The sequence below is a fragment of the Ostrea edulis genome, chromosome 4, assembly GCF_947568905.1.
Source record: "Ostrea edulis chromosome 4, xbOstEdul1.1, whole genome shotgun sequence".
Lineage (NCBI taxonomy): Eukaryota > Metazoa > Mollusca > Bivalvia > Ostreida > Ostreidae > Ostrea > Ostrea edulis.
Genome location: NC_079167.1, coordinates 1,420,940 through 1,444,024, shown reverse-complemented (window position 1 = coordinate 1,444,024; position 23,085 = coordinate 1,420,940). Strand labels below are relative to the sequence as shown.

The 23,085-nt window shown below is 36.1% G+C and overlaps 1 protein-coding gene across 1 annotated transcript in view; it reads left to right on the top strand.

The window, feature by feature from the left end:
• Positions 1–20,106, top strand: part of LOC125668141 (uncharacterized) — a 118,803-nt gene extending 98,697 nt beyond the window's left edge. Inside the window, exons 20-26 of the mRNA XM_056161573.1 lie at positions 1,333–2,065; positions 11,488–11,608; positions 11,763–12,001; positions 15,244–15,418; positions 15,531–16,751; positions 16,863–16,987; positions 18,863–20,106. Of these exons, the coding sequence (XP_056017548.1) occupies positions 1,333–2,065; positions 11,488–11,608; positions 11,763–12,001; positions 15,244–15,418; positions 15,531–16,751; positions 16,863–16,987; positions 18,863–18,910 (2,662 nt within the window). The 3' untranslated portion in view covers positions 18,911–20,106. The remainder of the gene's footprint in view (positions 1–1,332; positions 2,066–11,487; positions 11,609–11,762; positions 12,002–15,243; positions 15,419–15,530; positions 16,752–16,862; positions 16,988–18,862) is intronic.
• Positions 20,107–23,085: the final 2,979 nt, after the last annotated feature.

Here is a 23,085-nt window from a genome sequence, read left to right as displayed (position 1 = left end):
AAAAAAAAATCGAGATGGAAAACGTAATATGAAAAAAAAAAATGTGTTCGTGAGGGAGTCGAACCCGGTCGTTTTTAAAATAGCAAATATCTTTACATCTAAGAGTCGACGACCTTACCCATTGAAACACGCAGTACACCTTACATTACTAAGGAAAATTAACGTACAGGTGAAGTTGAAAATATTACCTGTGAAGTCGTTTCGATTTTTTTAAATTTACAAAAAAATGCCCTCGTGAAACAAAATTTCAAAGCGACAGTTTTTTAGAGGAAAACTCGAAGAACATGTTCATGCTAAATTTATTTTGTTTCACGGAGGCAGTTTTTCTGAAATTCGGGGATACCTCTCCATTTTAAAACTAAAAATCATATAAATCGCTTATTGCTTGATTTATACTCGAAATATTTTGGCTAATTTTGTCAATACACGTCTTTTAAACTTATTTTCAAAAATTATTGAATCAAGACATGCGTTCCAAATGGCTTTATCATATATTTGAATAACTTAATTTTTTCGATCTTTCATGCAACACCTTTAGGGAAATTAACATGGGACGTGCAACACCTTCTTTCCACAAGACTAAAATCACGGTTTGAAGAAACGAACAGGCATATTTTATTTATTCAACAATTATCAAAACTTATTTCTTCTATAAGATCAAAATCAAGCATCGATAAACAACGGATTTACTTCATAACGTATTATCTTTAGTTGTCATTTAAAAAAACAAAGAAAAGAAAACTGGCTTAGATCGGCCACTTAACTCTCATTTTTCTATTTCAGGGTAGTTTATCGAAAATGAAAGTAGGTCTTTCATTAATTTTACGATATTTACTAATCAAGTAAGTTTACGGACTTCACCTCACATAATATTAAAGGTGCAAGCAGTAACTCTGGAGCAAGCGTTTCAGAGTTTATTGGCAAAATTTGTTATAAGTATAGATGCTGGGCGCTTACGGCTTTTGAGCAGGGAGGGATCTTTGTCGTGCCACACCTGCTGTGACATGGGGCCTTGGTTTTTGCGGTCTCATCCGAAGGACTGCTCCATTTAGTAGCCGCTTACAACAAGCAAGGGGTACTGGGGACCTACTCTAACCCGGATCCCGAGGTGGGGGGGGGGGGGGGGGGGGGGTACTGAGGACCCTCACGGGAACATATCTTCATGTATGTTCAAAAATGAAATTTATTTCTTAGATGTACTGTTGGCATTGTACATAAGGAATGGAATGATACTAGATGGTTGCTCATTACATTTTTGTATGTACTCATGTTTGATGTCTTTCTATTCAAATTATATTGATCATTTGTCTTATTTCATTCAATATTGTACAGGTATGTCTTTATGTGTGGCAGCTGGCTCTCGTTAGACAGTCTAGATTGTCAAGTGGATACTGTTCTTCCTGTTTGTGGCCAAGAAAACGTCACAACCTTCAAAAACATGTTCTTCATCAACTATAAGGAAAACCTTGCCGATAGTCATCTCTGGATCTCTATCTACTTCCGACCGACAAGCAGCCATTTTAGTCGTATACAGCGAATATCGTGCTTGCTACTATTCATTATGCTGACAATGATCGGCAATGCTGTATACTTCAAACCAGAGGACGATTACGAAAACCCGGCGATGATCAAATTAGGTCCTCTGCAGTTTTCATGGCAAACAGTGTACATCTCATTGATGAGTACTTTGATTTCAACCCCAGCAACCATTTTTGTTGTCACCTTGTTCAAAAAGGCCAAGCCTCGATTCGTTGATCACGATGTCAAAGATTCTTCTCTCAAATACTCTGTCCCAGTAATTAACAATTTCATGGGCAAGTTATTAAAAGAAAGCAAGGAACTTGAGCGCACTCTGGTGGCAAAAGGTGTCATCAGTAACGATGGAACAATACTACCCTTTTGGATTACTTATATAGCCTGGTTTTTAGCGCTAGCGGGAAGCTTAACCTCAGCATTTTTCATCATGTTGTTTAGCATGGAGTGGGGGAAAACGAAAACAGAGATGTGGCTGGCACAGTTTTTCCTCGCCTTCTTTGAGTCGGCCTGTATTCTGGATCCAATGAAAGTATGTAATCTTGTTCCCTTCATAATTTATTTAGTTTTGTTATGCTTTCAAATATTGAACTCTTTTACAATTTTTATATTGATGAATTACAAATCGATGAAGTTTAAAGTTGACATGAATTCTTAAAAGCGTACCTATTTCTCATTTGTATCTGTTTTACTCTACCCGTATACATATACCCCAACTGTAATTATTGCACCTTTGTGATTTTTTAGCTGGACTCCACACATGCATGTATACGATAGCACTGTTTAAGGAATAAGAAAAAAATGAAATTACACGTTTTAAAACAGCATGCATTCCTCAAAATTACAATAAACATATCGTACATTCGGAAAGTTTTTGATAATTTAGACGAAAATGCGAAGATAACAATTTTCCTGCTCACTTGCATATGCATATTGCAATAATCGGGTAAACTATATGTAATAAACGCCAAGAATTCAGTTGCCAATTACACTGTATTTACTTATAGAATGAAATAGCATAAAAACATGTTCGCCAAGAAAACGCATGCAAGTATTTATTGGGAATAGCGTAGCAAACCGGAGATGTGCGCTTACCGAAAATGCTTGTTTCTTTTTAGGTCGCCTGTGTCACTCAGGTGCTTTCTATTTTTGTTAATAGTCGTGTGTAAACTTTTCACCTTTTCAACTTCTTCTCAAGACCCAAACTTGCCACAAACCATCCTTGGGTAATGGAGATTTACGTTTGTTCAAATGAAGGGTGATGTCCCTTTCAAGGGGAGATAATTAAGAAAATGCCTGAAAAGGATGGGGTCATTTTTAAATCTGCTTTTCTAGAACCACTGGGCCAGAAAAAATGAAACATACCAAAGCTTCCTGACATTTTGTAGATTCAAGTTTGTTAAATTCATGGCCCCCGGGGTAAGGTAGGCCTAAAATAGGGGTCTAAACATTACATAAGAATGCACAAACTAATAACTAGAAACAGATCACAAGGTAAAATTAAACAGTAGAAAATGCATTAGTTTACCTCAATAATATGCAGGCATCATTATATGATACATTTTGGTTAGACGAGGACATGAAATACATTTCACTTGTGATTTGCTTTTACGATCGGGTTTGACTTAAGGTTCGATATTTCAAGTGATGAACGCAGCAAAATGCAAAGGTGGTCGGTGTTCATTCTCTAATGAGAGGGCACATTACGCAAGCTTCATTTACACTTCTGTCAACGCTTGGAATTACGTGACAATATAATCACATGATATATTTAAAACAGTCATTCTCGTTTCCTTTCCTTCAAAAGTTCTGGCAACAGGTCATGCATCAGGCTCCTTTCATAGCCCACTGACACTTTGATAAGTGCATTTTTACCATCTAACTGTTTGTCTCTTATTTTACAAGTTTTTACAGCCTTTCTTACTTTTGATTCCATGTTTACATTAAATCTCCACCACGTGAATGCCCTACATTCATACGCATATTACGAAGTACAGTAGTTCCAAATTTAGGATCAGAAAGCAGTGATTTTAAACAATTTACAATAATCGTCAATTTAATTGCACCAAAAGCATTTCATAATATGCCTAAATATTTAGTCCAAAACATAAATGTTGGATATTAGAAACTTTTACAAGATGTTGACGGAGGTGTTAGTTTTCGTAGCGCATGGAATTCTGGGTAGAGGGTGGGTCTGTGCTGTGTATCGAGTTGTTTCAGTGCAATTCATTTTATAAAGATTGTCTTTTCTTCGATACTGCTCAAGGTAAATGATATGGTTATCTATGAGAAAGCACTTAGCCGGAGTAATAGTTTAGCACCAGTAACATGTTTCGTAGCACACAAGAGTTCGATTTTATCAATAAAATTCACCAACGCTTAGCTCATGGCCTGGTCAATCGAGTGGATTTTATTGACTAAAATGGGGGTCCAAATTTACAGAAGAATGCACACTCAAAACGCTATGGCAAGAACGAATGTCCACAAAAGCACAATATTTCGTCTCTTCTAATGTCTTAGATCGACTGCCACAATTGCCGAACTTCCTCCTACTGGTTGCTTATTCATCAGGATCGCTTCATCGGTTTGCAGCACTTGTGCAACCAATTTAGATCTGCACAAAAAATGCGAATGAGACAGCAGGAGCACATAATCCAAAAATAAGCTAAGATACTTTGCTGGGGTATCTCCGCTTCTATGGCATCAAGCCGCTTTCGTTGCTGTGGGATGTTCCTTAATCATAATTGACATGTCAGACTCCAATGATTACAGTATGGTGTGGGTCGCGATCTGTAGTGGTCACAAAACCCGCTTGGACGTCTTTCAAGACAATCTGACATCTTAATGGCACATTGACATTGGTGTGCAACCTATTGCCGTGCCAATTATCCGACAGCAAACCTTAATTTTTTGATAAGACAATGTCCAGTTTCATGTGTTGCGACGTGCAAAATACTATCTTCACTAAAAAATTTTTTAAAAAAAATGTCGACACGTTACCTTGGACCGCAAACAGTGCTGATCTTTCACCAATAGAGTATGTGTGATCAAAACAACCGAACGCGCTCAAATCCACCTGAGGCTCTACCCGCTGTTTATCCATTAAAATAGATATTTATCTTCTCTTAGATAATAGTTGTAAAAAGTAAACGATATATTGAATGAACGAATAAAAGTGTTACTGAAAATTAAAGCTTGTGTATCTTTAGCGAGTCAGTATATTTTCTACAATTATGCTTATAAATAAAAGAAACACATAACAGTTTTTTCTCCGAATCTTTTCGTGTGCTTTTTGGTCTGATTAGGGTAGATTACCATATACCATCGTCGGAAAATGCATGTGCATATATATACGCTTTACCCGCAAAACAGCAAAAGTAACTTCACGAAAACTGATTATCCCTGTAAGTATCAATCACATATTAGTGGTTTCATAAATTATTATTCAGAAATTTAATTCTATACATGTATTTGTACAAATATTTAAAAAAAAAACAACCCATTTATAACACAAATATTAAAGTAGGGAAAGGATTAAAACCTTGCATTAGCAAACTCTTTATAAAATTTGAGAGAGAGAGAGAGAGAGAGAGAGAGAGAGAGAGAGAGAGTATTATAAATAAATTACTGACTGTGAAAAACCGGTCACAGGTATGTGTGTATGTTACATAACGCTTCCCATCTGCTTCAACTCACAGAGGCTCGGTTGTCAGATATTGAAGTTTTGTATTATTTGTTCCCGAATAATAAATTGAAGTTTTGCATGATTTTTGTCCGAATAATAGATTAGATAATTAAAAACCACCACCAAAATCCGCTTTTTTCGAGGTTTTAAATAAGGTGTATCATGTGCACATTAAAAAAAGTAAAGGGGCGACACTCGCCATCTTGGATTTCTGGGGGGCCCTCGATTCACGGCTTGTTTTTATACGCCCGTCTTTAGACGAGACGTATTGTGGTACAGTGATGTCTGTACGTCCGTCCGTCCGTCCGTTCGGGGTTTCCTCTTTATAATTTCATTTCCCTTTCATATATCATGCTGAAACTTGCTGTGTAGCTTCTTTGTGGGTCACTCTAGATTATACTGCAATTTTGATTCATTTCTACCTCTTTTCCAGGAGTTTTCCCCCTTTATTTGGAAATAATTATTATATGGAGGGTACATAATTTTTCCGCCCTCATGTTGTCCGCTCAATATCTTGAGAACCATTCACTTGATGATAATGATATTTCATTTGTTGGTTGGATATGAGTAGAAGAGGACCCCTATTGTTTTTCAGATCCAAAGGTCAAGAGTCAATCTACTCTGGACATAGGAATATAATGTCCGTTCAATATCTTGATAACCCTATGCTTGAAAAACATCAAACGTAGCACACTGTTACATCCTAAGGAGTAGATGACCCCTATTGATTTTGAGGTCATATGGTCAAAGGTCAAACTGGGCATAGGAATATTCTGACCATTCAATGTCTAGAGAACCCTTTGCTTGACAGACATCAAACTTGGTACACTGGTACATCCTCAGAAGAAGATGACCCCTATTGATTTTGAAGTCACATGGTCAAAGGTCAAGGGTAAAACTGGACATAAGAATATAATGTCCGCTCAATATCTTGAGAACCCTTTGCTTGACAGACATCAAACTTAGTACACTGGTATATCTGCAGGAGAAGATGACTCCTATTGATTTTGAGGTCACATGATCAAAGGTCAAGGGTCAAACTAGACATGGAAATATACTGTCTGCTCAGTATCTTGAGAACCCTTTTCTTGACAGACATCAATCTTAGTACACTGGTACATCTTCAGGAGAAGATGACCCATATTGATTTTGAGGTAAAAAATCAGTTGTTGAACTGGACATAGTAATATATTGTCTCCTATATTTTAAGAATTATTTGCTTGATTGACACCAAACTTGGTACACTGGTACAGCATAAGGAGTAGATGACCCCTATTGATTTTTAGGTCACATGGTCAATTCACTCTTGACATAGGAAGATATTGTCTGCTCAATATTTTGAATTGATGATACTACTATCAATTAAATGATGTGTGTGTATAACCCTTTTCAATTTTGCACCATGGGGGGCATATGTTTTACAAACATCTCTTGTTTTGTGGAGTGTTTGTATGGGTATTGAAGATGTGCATGTAGGATGGATTTTGATTTTCTACAATTTTTGAGAAAATTACAGGTTGTTGAACTTAGTCTATTTGGAAATTAATATTCTATGGAGGGTACATAATTTGTCCGCCCAACTCCTCCCACAGTTTTCAAGTGAGGACGATCTTATTTTGTGGAGTGTTTGTATGGGTATTGAAGATGTGCATCTGGGGAAGGATTTTGATTTTCTTCCATTTTTGAAAAAATTACAGGTTGTTGAACTTGGTCCATTTTGAGGAAATCTAGATTTTTAAGCTAAGACACTTTGTTCATATGAAAGGTTGTCACAGCCTCATGATGGCTGATAATACCTGAAGCAAAGTTATACAAATTATAGCACAAGAAAAACACCCTATGTAAGCATTTCACGGGCGTATTATGTACCGTCAGCGGTACTCTTGTTAACAATTTCTACTCTCTGCCTACCGGTTTCTGGCAAGAACTATGTTGGAAAAAGATTCAACGACATCTCGCTATCGTCTGCTTATATCTACATGCCGTATTAAAGATCCAGTGACCCGAAACATCCTCGATACCTGCCCCTACTTATCGAAAGCAATGGAAGTTTGCATCGAGTGACACGACGCCTACCGGAGCTCTCCATATAATCACTGGGGTGTTCCGAATGTATACGATAAATCTAGAGAAGTCTAAGTTGAAATAAGCACTGAATTTAAATTGAATTGAGTAAACGAATGTTTTCCACGGAAGAACAAAGAATTCAGACAATGTTGTAGCATATTAAGCTGTAAATAGTAAACCATGTAATTTTTGGGAGATATTTTATATAGCCTAGTGACTTTATTACCAATAACTGAATGATTCTCATTAGATTAACTTACGCACAAAGTACCACGGGCACATGATCAAAAGAACATCTGTTTATCCACACATTGCTATATAAATATCAAATTGAAGGCTGATATACCATACAAGTATTGTAAGTGTATTGTCGTTAACTCATCAGTGTTCGTTCGGTTACACAAACACAAGATGCAGGCCCATAGAAGGCGTGAGGGGGGGGGGGGTTCATGCAAACCTCCCCTTCCCCCATTTCAACTTATCTTGACCAATTATTTGTAAATCCACTTTTTTCCTATCCTTAAGGGAAATTGATTAAGAGTAATCTCACCCCCCCCCCCCCTTATGGACTGTCTTTCTTTTAAGAAGAATTTTTTTTTTAAAAATCCCCCTCCCCCATTTAGAATCATTCTATGGGTCTGATATGCAAAACTGTACACTGTGTTCATTGTTTATTTTCAAAGTTTTAAAGAATGTTACAATTCAACTTAAATACGACGTGCAAGAACTTTATTCAAAATAAGGCCTTTTTTTTTTTATTGAGTTGGTTTACGGATCCGCCGCACTGATGTTTTGGGATGTTGAAAAAAAAAATGGTTTTTCACTCCTTTTGATATTTCCGACGCTGTAATTTTTCCTTTTCACCAAAAAAAAAAAATTAAAGAAAAGAAAATAGATTCCGCTGGACTGGATATTTGCACAGACCAGTCGAAATCTCGGGACAGTCCATAATATTCATATGTCATGTGTGGAATATCAGTCAACTTCAGCCGGTGCCAACAATTATTCTGCACCTTAGTAACAATGCTGTTTGCTTCCAATAAGTTATATGTTTATGAAACTAACTTCTAATTAGCATTAGTTATGCATTGCATACCATTTAGATATGTAAATCCCAAAATAAAAACAAACACTTGTTTTCAGATGGCATCCATGACGTACGTTGGGTTGCACTAATCACCTAGACAAGTATAACTCTACCTGACCTTACCGTGCATACATTTTGCCGAGGATACACTTTTAAATTCTTATTAATGAATTTTAAAGAAATATTCTTCATAATTAATATGCGTAATTCTTCATATATTGAAAGAGGTTGAAAACATTTAACATTATTGAATTCATTCATTGTATAAAATTTGTTGACTACCAACAATAAATTGATCTGACCTATGTAAAATTCAGATTTTTTAAATAAATGTTTATAGGGTTCATGAATTTTATTTATAACTTTACTTGCCTTCATGAATAAGACTTTAAAACTTAAAAGTAAATTTTTAGACAAAATATATGCTTGGTAAGGTCAGTCAGGATTTTAGTACTTCAGGTGATTAGTGCGTCCCTATATACGTCATGGATGCCATCTTTTGAATGGAAAAACGATGTGGTTCTTTTATTTTGGGATTTACATAATTAAACGGTAAACAATGGACATTTGATAATGATAGAAAGTCAATTTAATAAACAAATAACATTTTTGAAGGAAACAGCATTGTTGCCAAGGTGCACAATAGTCGCTATATACCACCGTGACAGTGAAGAGAATATTAAAGTTGATAATAAAACATTGACCTCAAATCAAGTTAATTTTTATTACTTGACATTTTGTCATTTGAATTTTTTTTTTACCTCCTCCGAACGGATTTAAAAATTTTGAAATCCGTAAACCAATCATCAATAAATTGTGACCATTTTAAAGCAAAGTCAACACTTTAAGATCTGTTGTTTTTGCGGTGTTGATTTCTCTGGACTTACCGTATACATTCGGAACACCCCAGTGACTATATGGAGAGCTCCGGTAGGCGTCATGTCACTCGATGCAAACTTCGTTGCTTTCGATAAGTAGGGGCAGGTATCGAGGATGTTTCGGGTCACTGGATCTTTAATACGGCGTGTAGACATAAAGAGACGATAGCGAGAAGTCGTTGGATCTTTTTCTAACATAGATCTCGCCAGAAACCGGTAGGCAGAGAGTAGAAATTGTTAAAAACAGAAATCCAAGATGGCGAGTGTCGTCCCTTTACTTTCGTTAATGTACACATGATACACCTTTTTTAAAACCTAGAAAAATGGGGATTTTGGTGGTGGTTTTTATTTATATAATCTATGATTCGGACACAAATCATGCAAAACTTCAATTTATTATTCAGGAACAAATAATACAAAACTTCAATATCTGAAAACCGAGCCCCTGTGCTTCAAGTCCCCAGACATCGATCAGCGCATGCTTTACCCATGAAACAACAAATGTAACTTCACAAAAACTGATTATCCCTGCAGTATTAATCACAAATTACATATTTTCTTTGTAAGATAATTTTCTGATTTGTTTGAAATTGTGTAAGAAATGCACTCATCAAAATATGAAATATATGTTTTGTTTCTATTGTGCAATCCTGATGTTAGTACCGCCCATGCGATAACAAGGTGGGAGGAGCTCTTATTATCGCATATGTGATAAAAAGAATCTGTTGAAAATAACCAGATACAATTCCTGAACATCAAAAGAAAATCACTGCAAATATGTGACAATAGATATATATTCTATAGAATTTGAGGACAATAAAACATGTCTTCATAAAATTCTAAAATCTGTCTCTGTAACTCGATTGCTGTAAGTTCCTACTGCACGTGATGCATGCACCTATCAATAACACCGGTTCTCGGTATCTAATAGCGTTGTCTTTAAATATAACCGCTTTTTGAGAAGTGCTACGTCTGAATGACGCTGAACACAACAACGGATTTGGACGACTGGAAGCAGGGGTGTCACAATTTACAGTTGCAAGAGAAATGCAATGTGCACAAAGCACCTTATCTCGCCTTTGTAGCAAATATCAACAGAATGGTTCAACAACTGATCGTAATAGAGCGGGTAGACCACGCGTACAGTCAGCAGCACAGGATCGCGTCATCCTATTGCGTCATCTCTGTGAACAATTCACGGCAGTGTCATCTAGTACAGCATCTGCCATTCCTCATTCCTGGGATTCGCAGAATATCAGATCAGACTGTTCGTAATCGACTGCGGGATGCTGGGATTAGAGCACGTGGACCTGTTCCTGACATTGCTCTGACTCCGCAACATCGCCGGAACCGACTTCAATGATCTCAGGCTCATGGCAACGCTGGCGGACAGTTTGATTCAGCGAGGCATCTCGATTTTTACTGTAGAGAACTGATGGAAGACTCAGATCTGTATTGGCGCAAAAATGAACGTTTTGATCAAAATTGCATGCAGGAGGCTGACCGGTTTGGAGGGGGTAGTGTTGTGATTTGAGTAGCAATATCCTATACAGGCAGGACATCATTGGTTCACATGCAGGGTACTTTGACGGTTCAACGGTATATTAAAGAAGTCGTACATCCACACTTGGTTCCAATAATGCAGCATCCCGGAGCAGTATTCCAACATGACAACGCCATTCCACATACTGCCAGTCTAACACGTGATGTTCTGCAAAGACACAATATCCAGGTTCTTGATCATACAGATTCAAATATCGATAATTTGATATGTAATGATATAAATTATGATTTGAATCCTATCAAATATGCATCGGACGAACAGAATAGGGGCATCCTCCAAACACATCCACAGCCACCGACTCTGCTACAACTGCCCCAAGCTCTTTAGTTAGAGTGGAACAACATCCCTAATCAGTTTTTAGAGATTTAATTGCGTCCATGGGAAGGCGTTGTCAGGATGGGGGGGGGGACTAGATATTGAACTTGGGTGACCTTGAACTGGTAATGACTGTAATTATCATTAGTGTTTGTGATACTATGATTATTAAACCAGCGTTTACATCATTTTTGTGTTATCAATTATTAAGTATCAATGTATTGGATTTTTGTATTATTCAGATATCATTACCAATGTCTTCAAATGAGTTTGAAATTGCGTTATGCTTTTTTTTTTTTATCAGTATACATTCCGAATCTGCGATGTATAAAATACATATCTTGCATTTACATTTTAGGTTGTGATGATGGCAGCAGTATTTGCTTTAATTTTCTCACAAACGGAGCGATTCCGACCCTCTGGATTAACTCGTGAAATCGTTCTAAAAAATTACAGACAAAGATATGGACAGGAGCAAAGTAAGTTTGAACGGTTAGAAAATATTCCAAAACGAAGAAAAAATCCTAAAATTATTGTTATAATTCGGGTTATACACGCACAGGCTAGAGATTGTTAAAGCAAATCTGAATGTTTCTCAAACCACTTTGCAATACATTGCGAAATATTTTCCAGGCATACGCATTCCAGCACCGCCACTAAACCACTCGCTTTTAGAAAAAGCTCGAGATGACCGCATGCGCGACATAAAGATGATGGACTCAGTAAAACAAGTACTGATCACAGTGGTCTACATGTGGATAATATACAGCATCAGTTTTAGTAACAGAGATACTGGATCTTATTATGTGAAAAAGGACTTAAGTGATCGCCTTCTGACTCCCAGTGTCACTGGGGTAAAGCAGTTCAACAAGGTTGGTACATAATGGTTATACTAATCAGTCGTAAACCCCATGTGAGTGAAGTTTGGGGGGGGGGGGGAGTCCAGGGGGATGGGGCACTTTTTTAGAAAATGCACATATTTGGCAATACTATAAAGAGTCAAAATAAATATACTAAAATATCCTACCAAAGTTGAAATCGGACAGTTAAAATCGTTAATTCACGCTTCTGTTAGCTTTAAGTGATACTTCCAGACGAGGAAGAGGGATATATGTATTGAAATATTTTATTTAGGTTATTTATGTATTTTTCCTTTCTTCCAAGAGTCATTACCATTACTTAAACAATTTAGATCTATGATTTATCTATAACATTTTACGAAGACTTACCCAAATTCTTGCCATGATGTACGAAATAAAGTCAAATGCAAAATGTATTTCATGATTTCCTTAAACTTATGCCGAATTACTGCATCCCATTTCCATTTCAATGAGCATTTGATACATGTAACATGGCAAGATTTCCATCATCGTCGAAAGCACCCAAGGCTGAGTAAATGTAACGTACAATTTCTGTATTTCATTTCCTTTGGGTAATTAATAGACATGAGTATATAATGAGAAATGTGTATATTACGATGATAATAAAAGATAAATGGTATAAAATTTTCGTTTATTTCCGTCTAAGAATAATGTTGAGCAAGAATGTGAAATATTCTTGTATGGCTTGCTTATTTTTCGTCGAGTAACCCAGAATGAATGATTATTGTCCGTGGAATAAAATAGACCACGGCCCGACGAGAATACGTGTATGTAGTTCCACTTGACTACGTTTGAATAATCTCTTTTAATGTCTTTTATATAAAGAATGGATTGCATTTAAACTAGATTATTGAAGGAAAATATACAAATCAATATATAAGATATGAAAAAAAAGTATTGAAAATGCAAAGTAAGTGTTGCATGAGGAGGATTCGAACCATGGCAACAACAAAAAACCACCCACGGCATACTAGTATACCGCTCTTCTCTTTAGAGAAGTCGAGAGGCATAGCAGTCATCGACTTCTCTTCGCAAGCATTCATATTTTGATTCTGGAAAACGTGTAAATGCCGGAGTCGGTGACGGTTTATGCTTCGACCGACGTTTCGACTCAGATGTGCCTGGATTTACGCAATAGACAACTTGTTTTCAAATATTTAACAGCAATGCACAAAACCGTCACAGGGAAATCAAAACTTGCTTGTTTTTAATCCATTTTCAACATGTCCCCTGTCCCGGGTTTAAATCACAACTCTGATTACGTCAGCCTGCTTTTCTCTTAACTGGTCCCCTATTGTGACAGCTCCCAAGACCAGTTAACTTGATTTACCTGTAACGAATGGGTCCTAATTAAGACAAGTTACCGAGGTCAGGGCCGTAAATTACATGGAGGCGGAGGAGGCAGCTGCCTCCTCCAACTTTTGAGCAAAAAAAATTTAAAATTTAAAGTTCATTAGAATTTATGTTGTTTCCAATAACTAAGAACATGATACCTCCCTTAAAAAGCATTCCAAATCTTTCTTTTAGAATGAGTTAGTCAAGTAACATCTTAGAAGGCCCTAGAATCAAGGATTTTGCACGAAACGTGTTCAGTGTGCACAAAATGTGCTCAGCGTCTGGGGGCCTGGGCGGCCTCCAGACCCCGCCTAATTTCCTGCCTCCTCCAAATTGAAGGTTAATTTACGGCCCTGGGTACAGGCAGATTTACCTGTAACGAATGGGTCCTAATTAAGACAAGTTACCGAGGTACAGGGGGATTTACCTGTAACGAACGGGTCCTAATTAAGACAAGTTACCGAGGTACAGGCAGATTTACCTGTAACGAATGGGTCCTAATTAAGACAAGTTACCGAGGTACAGGCAGATTTACCTGTAACGAATGGGTCCTAATTAAGACAAGTTACCGAGGTACAGGGGGATTTACGTGTAACGAATGGGTCCTAATTAAGAAAAGTTACCGAGGTACAGGGGGATATACGTGTAAGTACAAGTAACTATATGGTTTCAATATCATTTCATTTTCGTTGTGCCAAGGATTCTGATTGACTGCGTTTTTGTTAATCGTTTCATTGACGAGAAGCTCCTACACAGTTCAGAAGGAATGCAGACATTCTAGAGTTTGTCTGTAAATGATAGATGATAAGGAGGTATATCGCGAAAAAATGCAAGGAAGACTTATGTATCATGCGCTACGAAAAGAAAAATAGATTCATTCTGTGACGAAAAAACTTTAAATTGTGAATTTACTGGATGATATTAATCAATATGGGAATCTTTGATATATTTTCACCTTGGTAACGCTACATCTTTTCACCCTGCGTTATTTTCATTTTCAAACATTTTGTCAAAATAAAGACTAATATGAAGTCCAATTTAGTAAGAATTTGAATGTCTTTTTATATTCTTGTGACACATTGTCATGGCTCTTTCTCAAATTATTTCAAACCATGAAGCAAACATCCGTGCGAATTTTCTTAGGTACTCGATATTAAACACCAGTGTTTGAGAAAAGTAACTACTTTCATTCAAAGTGTGGGACATATTCTGTTTCTTAATACACTGTACATGTGTGCGTTCCGTGCGATATGTTTTAGACAAAGAAAACCCTCATTTATTTTGTTTTTGAGAAAAATAAATAGACCGATGGCTTCAACAATCTGGAACCCGTGCGTTACTGAATCTTTTACCATGGTCACGATGGTCCACGGTAAATATACCCCAATATGTTTTGTAGAAAAGAAATAAAATGCAAGTGAATTGTACGTAAAATGTCATGAAAAATCATATATTTTTGAGAAACGTCCATTTGTCCTTAAATGGGGAAAGTGCTGTTTCTGCCAACTTTGAAGGTCAATTTCAACATTTCAGAAAATACCATTTCATTGTGATGTGATAAAACTTGCTCTCCTAGAAAAGAATGGTAAATTATCAATTTTTGTGTATACTGGTTATACCAATCATCTATAACAAAGTTTATGTAAAAATGGAGTATAAAAAACACACAAGTGACACAAAAGTTTCTAAAGACCAAAAAATGTGCATACTCAAAGTGACCCCTTAAAGCCCTTGGGCCTCTTGTTATATTCCCCATATCACTAACATCCTAGACTTTATTCCTTACATGTATTAGAAGATTTTATGTTTTTTAAATGAAAAATAAAATACTTTGAAAAAACATAGGTACATGGAAAATGCAACTATATTTAAAAAGAAAATGGTTTTCTTCAAATCAGATAAAAACAACCAACCAGTACATGGATTGGCTTCACAAGGTGGCGTTCCCAACATTATTCCCGGAACAGGAATATAATGGAGAGCGGCTTCACTGGAGACACAGGCAGTTTACAGCTGGCCAGACGAATTTTAGAGTTGGGCCTCCGAGACTAAGACAAGTTAGGGTTGTAGAAGGTTAATATTTTACTAAACATTTGATTTTGACGTTTTTTTTGGCAATGATTGAAGTGATTGAATTTTGAATCATGCATTCAATCAAATATTATGCACATGGTATGTCTTGTAGATGAGGACACAATCCATCCATTTGGGACCGTGAAAACTTACCCCTCGTACAACATGATTAATGAAGAAGCACGCAGCTTTTGTTTTGGATGGAAACAATCTCCTTGCGACATTGCGGTGGAAGCATATTCTTTCTCCTTCAAGGCCTGGAAGTACATTAATCCGGTGAATATCTGGGGAGTTCCCGTTTTAGGTTATTACAATACGTATTCTGGTGGAGGTTACATTGCAGAACTAGATGTAAATCTCGATTTTACGAACAGAACCATGAAAGAATTAACCGACCACCTATGGATAGATAGGTCTACCAGAGCGGTTTTCTTTGAATTTACTGTGTATAATTCTGATTTTAATGTATTTGCATACTGTATGCTCGCGGCGGAATTCCCGGAAGTTGGAGGTGTCATGACGATGTCTTCCATATATCCATTTCGAATTTATCACCACATAGGATCAACCGGATATTATGTCATTTTTTGTGAAGTTTGCTTTGTGCTGTTTTTGGTGGCGCAAATGATAAGAGTAGCATACCACTTTTATAAACTTCGCTTACAATTTTTCAGAAGTACGTGGCTCGTGTTAGAATTAGTGGGTATTTTCCTCAGCCTAGTTGCAATTTCTATGTATGCTGGCAGGATGCTATTAGCAAACGAAACTTTAGGAAAGTTCCTGAAAGATCCAAAGGCTTTTGTCAATTTTCAACACATCGCATATTGGGATTTCCTGCTTGTAGTTCTCATTGGCTTGTTATTATTTCTTGGAACAACGAGATTGCTTGGGATTCTAGGATATGACAAAAGAATTGGACAGGTATTCCGTGTTTTTGACAATTGTGCTTGGGATTTAGTGTGGTTTGGAGTCTTCTTTCTTTGTCTATTTGTATTCTATGCTATACTTGGATATCTTCTATTTGGGCGAAGCTTGGAGTCTTACTATGATATTTTCCAATCGCTTGGAACACTTTTTATTAGCATGATTGGTAAAAGTAAATTTAACGAAATCAATGAGGCGGATCCACTCATGGCACAGTTTTACTTTTTCACGTATGTCCTTTTCATTGTGTATTTCCTCTTGACCATGTTCTTGGCAATTCTCTGTGAGAGCATCAATGTTGTCCATCAGAAAACCAAACTGGACCGCTCAGATGAACTCGTCATATACCTCATTGATAAAGTCCGAGATGTCTTTGTCAGCAGGAAGGGCGGCAAAAAGGTGCATCAAGGTAATATTTAAAAAAAACCCACACATGCTGTCAACCGGTCTATGAATACAATACAGTCATCCTCAGTACCACTGCATATTGATTTTTGATTGATACGTTTGTTTGATCCAGATTTCACCTCCATCATGACTGAGAATCAGAAACCACTAAATTTGTTGAAGGAGCTCCGAAAGGAGATTGATACCGCTATGTCGACATATTCTGAACAGGAGGACAGAGACAAGCATGCGAGGATGGTAATTTTGCACATTTTTGAAAAACACATAATCGTCTTACGTACTCGTAAATCGTCTATAAGCCAGAGAGTTAACTTTTTCATATAATCACCAGATGGTGAATCTTTTCCACTCGGTGGAAATTTACTATCCCACACCCGATGTAATGAATAATTATTACTATCCCACACCCGATGTAATGAATAATTATTACTATCCCACACCCGATGTAATGAATAATTATTACTATCCCACACCCGATGTAATGAATAATTATTACTATCCCACACCCGATGTAATGAATAATTATTACTATCCCACACCCGATGTAATGAATAATTATTACTATCCCACACCCGATGTAATGAATAATTATTCTCTGATTTAATTTTTGGCAGTTTGAATAATTTCTAATCGTTATGATGAGATTTCAGAAAAATAAGGTCCATTTGATTTAACGTTTCCAAAGATACGAACTCATTATAATAAATTGCAGTTGTAATTAACTCGTTATAGCGAGATAATTAACTCACTATAACTAGATAAGTAACTCGTTATAACGGGATAGCTATAATCCGTACGATGGTTGTGCAGAAATTGTTCTAACACCGCACAATTAAATGATAGTCGTCACGCGATCTCCGCAAGTCTCTCTCGGGAATCGTACAAAGCGCTTTCGATAGTTCTGCGAGAGCCTTTCGAATGTTCCACAAGACCCTCAAGAACCACTGGGCCAGAGAAGTTTACATTTACCTGAAAGCTTTCTGACATAGAGCAGATTCAAGTTTGTTAAAATCATGGCCCCGGGGGGTAGGGTGGGCCTACAATAGGAGATCGAAAGTTTTGCATACTAGTAAATAGGGAAAATCTTTAAAAATCTTCTTTTCAAAAAACCACAGGACCAGAAAGGTTTACATTTACATGAAAGCTTCCTGACATAATGCAAATTCAGGTTTCTTAAAATAATGGTCCCCGGGGATAAGGTAGGGCCACAATAAGGGATCAAAGTTTAACATGTGAATATAGAGGGGAAATCTTTAAAAATCTTCTTTTCAAAAAACCACAGGACCAGAAAGGTTTACATTTACATGAAAGCTTCCTGTCATAGTGCAGATTCAAGTTTGTAAAAATCATTACCCCCGGTGGTAGGCTGCGGCCACAATAGGGATCAAAGTTTTTCATGTTAATATATAGGGAAAATCTGTAGATATGAGCCAAGATGATTCAGGTGAGCGATATGGCCCTTGGGCCTCTTATTTTGTATAGAGATTATTTATGACAAGACTTTATTTGGCTTTTGACCTTAAAGTGGGAGTTGGGCCTACTTTTTAATTTTTTTTACCTATCCTGAAAGATCGATCATTTAAATTTCTTATGACAATACCTTTTATTTTATACTATAACCTTTGACTTTGTGACTTTGAAATTTGACCTACTTTGCAACATACTAGATATTTTCAGAAGTATTCAATGTAGGGATTTCATATTCTGTATATAGATTCTTTATGACAAAACGACCAATGATACAATCATATTTCATCTTCTGACATTGAGCTACTTAAAAAACCTGACCTAAGCAATATATCCTGAACTATTTAAGGAAAAGTTTTTATATTTTGTATATACATGTAGATTTTTATGGGAAGACCTTGATTTACTTCCATGTTTGACCTTGTGACCATAATCTTGAAGTTTTACCTAATCTTAGTAAAAATTTGATCTATTCATTTTCCCATGAACTATTTAAGATAAGAGCTTTCATATTTTGTATATAGATTTCTTATGGCAAGGTCCTTCTTCCTATCATACCATGATTTACAGGTAACTGCAAGAGAGATCGGACTCCGGTACTTGATGTTCGTATTTTTGTTTATGGATGTGTTTGTTTTGTTTTAGAAAAAGAAGAGCAAAGAATTTCTGAACAAATTGGAACAGACGACATAGAAAAACAAGAAGGGTATGCCTGTTCAAATCGCTTGTCCTCCGATATGTTGGACACATTTGTTATTTGGTTCATCTTGATTGTAATTTTATATTTTTGTAAGTTGTTGACATATATATGTAATAAGTGTTTTAGGTTTATTAAATGTAAAGTACTGATACACACATAATGTAACAGTATGGTGTGCACATTAATATTTTTTATTCAACCTTTGAATGTATGCTGTACTCTGCACTGTTGTATCCACCCAGCCGTGGAAAATAACGTCATGTTCTGTGAAACACAAGCCGTGCACGACTAGAGCCTCAGATGGTCCCCGATATGTGGTTTTGTCGAAGAATTTTGATGAAATTTAAGGATTAAGAAAAACAGTATGGAGCGCTAATTAAGAAAAACAATTTGTCATATTACATCTTTCAGTTGAAATACTTTATGGATTTACTAATTTTGAGCAACATATAAATGTTTAATTTCCGAAAATATAAAGCTCACTCTTGCTCTCGTTCTGGGTTCTTTACATCTTTACTAAGAATGCGATCTATGTTTTCTAAAAATAGACATGATCTAGCTATGGTGAGCATAACTTTGAATTGATATTTGATGCACATCATTCAGAGTTCTATTGATTTTGTTACCCATAAGTTCAGGTTATTTCTAATTTTTACTAGGACAAGTGTGCAGATACGAATTGTGCCACGCTCTAAGCCAATCTAATTTCGATGATTATCTCTTTAATATTGTACACAGTTCTTTGTGTATGGAATAAATGTCTGAATTGGTTGTATTGTGGGGTTTTAAAAAACAAAAAAAAGCATGGGGATAAATTCTTCATAATTCTTTAGATATCCCCCATATTACAACAAACTAGACACTTATTGAATATACATGTATCTGCAATTTATTTTGTTTTCTTTCTTAGATATGGGATTTTATATTAAGTTGAAATGTCGCTTAATTGTGTGTCAGTTTATATCGGGAATGATTTCAAAATGAAAGTATCAAAGATATAATTGAATATTTACATTTGCCAATGTATTTCCTCATGTGACACTACTAATGAAATTGACATAACATGAAATTAGTCACGTGATCAGTCTTTTCTTGCGTATGAATATAATCACCGCTTCAAAAGTCAGGTACTTTCACCTGGCTTATGCAATGCAGCGGGGGATTTAGAGCCCCCCTCCCTTTTCGCCACAAATTTAAAAAAAATATAGATAGTGTGAGTAAAACTCCAGATTGGTACCCAAAATGGCTGAGTATTTTGGCTAATACTCTACTTTCAAATGCACCCCCTCCTTTCGGAAATCCTGATCCGCCACTGCAATGACATAACAGAGACAAAATTTTAATTTAAAAAAAACGCATCAGAATATTTATATATTAATAAAACAAACAGTAATCCGTTTAGTTGTTTCATTTTAAGTACTGTCTGCAACTACTGGAAATAGACCTGAAAATTCAATTTAGCGAAATTATACGATGCCTTTGATATTGGAAGCAAAGAAATGGAGACAAAATTAAATCTACATGTATAGGACTTAATGATGATGATAACCTGTTGTTTCCAGACAACAGCCATCACGGTCATGACTCGGTATGAGCGAGGCTGGGTTTCAGGCTCGAAAAATTATGTCCATGTCAGGGCACCGCTGCGAATCTTCATTAAAATCCTACAACAGAAATCTCTCAAGTGAACAAAATCTATCTGTCAGTTCGTATTCATTTTATCTTACACATCTTAGAGGTAAAAAGCAACCTACCTGCACTTCGTCTAAATCTGTCCCACATCGCAACAACCACGAGTCTAAGTAAGCGATGAGCATGCCGTTGTTCCCCTCTAAAACTGGCAAAACCTGACCAAGAGCTTAACGTTAACTTGATCCATCTATCTATCCTCAGATCCTCTGAATTTCTGTCGAAATCTGACTACGGATGTCGTTTACTCCGCTCTTCTTGTCTTGACTTTATGCTTTAAATTACCTTTATTTTACTCCTGTTTCGTCTTTTCTTAACCTTCGAAATTAAATATTTATTTAAAAATGTATATCTTCTATTCTCTTAGATATTCTTCCTAACTATTCATTCGATAAAACTCTAACGAAGTTCATATTTTGTGTTGTACGATCGTTATTTCGGTCATCTGCTACATAATCATGGAACTCGGTAAGAACACAAATCAAAATAGAAAATATAAATAAAAGAAATAAAATATCATATTGAGTGTTTTTAGCCGAGTTGCAACGAAGTTGAACTCGGCTATTACCGGTAGTGGTTTGGTGATGTGGGCGGGCGGGCGGGAACAATAGGTTTCCGGATGATAACTCGAAAAGTTTACAATCTAATTAAATGAAACTTTGATATATTGTTGGGTACCAGGTAAGGAAGACCTCTATTAATTTTGGAGAAAAATGGTCAAAGATCAAGGTCACAGTGACCGAAAATAGAATGAAAATTTCAGAAAAATTTGGTTTCCGGATGATAACTCAGAAAGTTTAAATCCGAATCAAATGATACTTAAAGATATTGTTATGTACCAGGTAAGAAAGACCCCGAATGATTTTGGAGAAAATAGGTCAAAGGCCAAGGTCACAGTGACCGAAAATAGAATGAAAATTCCAAAACATTTTGGTTTCAGGAGGATAACTCGAAAAATTTTAATTTGAATCAAATGAAACTTGGATATATTGTTGGATACCAGCAAAACAAGGCCCCTATTGATTTTGGAGGTCAAAGGTCAAGGTCACAGTGACCGAAAATAGATTGAAAACTTCAGACAAATATGGTTTCTGGACAGTAACTCGAAAAGTTTAACTTCAAACTCCTTTTAAAAATGTATTCACAAGAATTTATTACATTATATCCAACAATTATTTCTTCACAATTATAAATATGCCACATCATTCCTGATTTTACAATGTATCCCATGCAACTCGGCTCAGTGACCCCTGGGTGCACATATTCATTTTTGGGATATGACATGAAGTTGGTATGTGATCAAATCTATTATAACGCCCTTTCAGCGTTCTAGGATTTGATCACGCGACCAACTTCAAATCATATTCCAATAACACTCAAAACAGATATCCTATTTCTTAACAAAACATTGGCAAATGCAGATATAATTATGTATTATCGATTATTTTTTCTATTTTTTAACCTTATATGTATTTTATAACCTAAATTACATATATTGTGATTGAGAACTACTTAAATGTCTGAACTCATTATATATTTAATGCTCCGTTAATGAAACATGACATGTTGTTAAAAAATCATCTTAAATGTTTTTAAGATATTCTCGTCTATCCGTCCATAAATTAGATTATTTGTTTATGAATATATGTACTGAATTGTTGCAATAAATACGTTGTTTAATATATTTTTCAGTGTTTATATTAAAGGAATAAGCATCTTCTTATTTGTTATTTGCGACCATTAATGCTGATTTAATGGTTGGAACCAAGTTTAGATGATATTTTTTTTTTCATTCTAAAGCAATTCATATATGTTGCACGGTGTTTGCTACTTATTTCAATGACTTCTGCCTCGATGTTCGATCGGATCACGTTAAAAAATTTATTTTTAGTTGAGTCTATATCGGTCGATCGCGTGCATTGTGTGTATTCTGCTGATTATTCTGCGAATGAAGACTAGTCGCAATAATTATCCTCGTGTAAAACATTAAGGTATTTCAGGCTACTTGTAAAAATAGCACTACGTGGAACACGTGTACTATATATAATTAACCCGCAAAATAAAAATCAGATGACTACCTGTAAATTCTTCTATTTAGCACTTTTTATTACTCGTGTAACAATTTTAATTATCATGGATTTAAATGTTAAATAGAATTCGAGATTTCTGTTTTATATAGCTCCCAGAATGCCGCACTATGGCACCCAAGCATACATATTAGCTGCAAAAACACCAACGTCCATATGCTATCGCCCGAGGACGCTAGGAAATATGCAATTTCAGAGATATCAGCTCTTCTGAGATGGAAGTACGTACGGCAATTAGATTTTGGAACGCAGTTCGCAGTTCACTATTCGCAATTCAATAGTGAACTGCATTCTAGAAAAAAGTTCGCAATTTATATTTATATATGCATAAAACAACACCACACTGGAATTATAAGGATGGGGTGCCAGTTACCAACCCCAAACACTGTTAA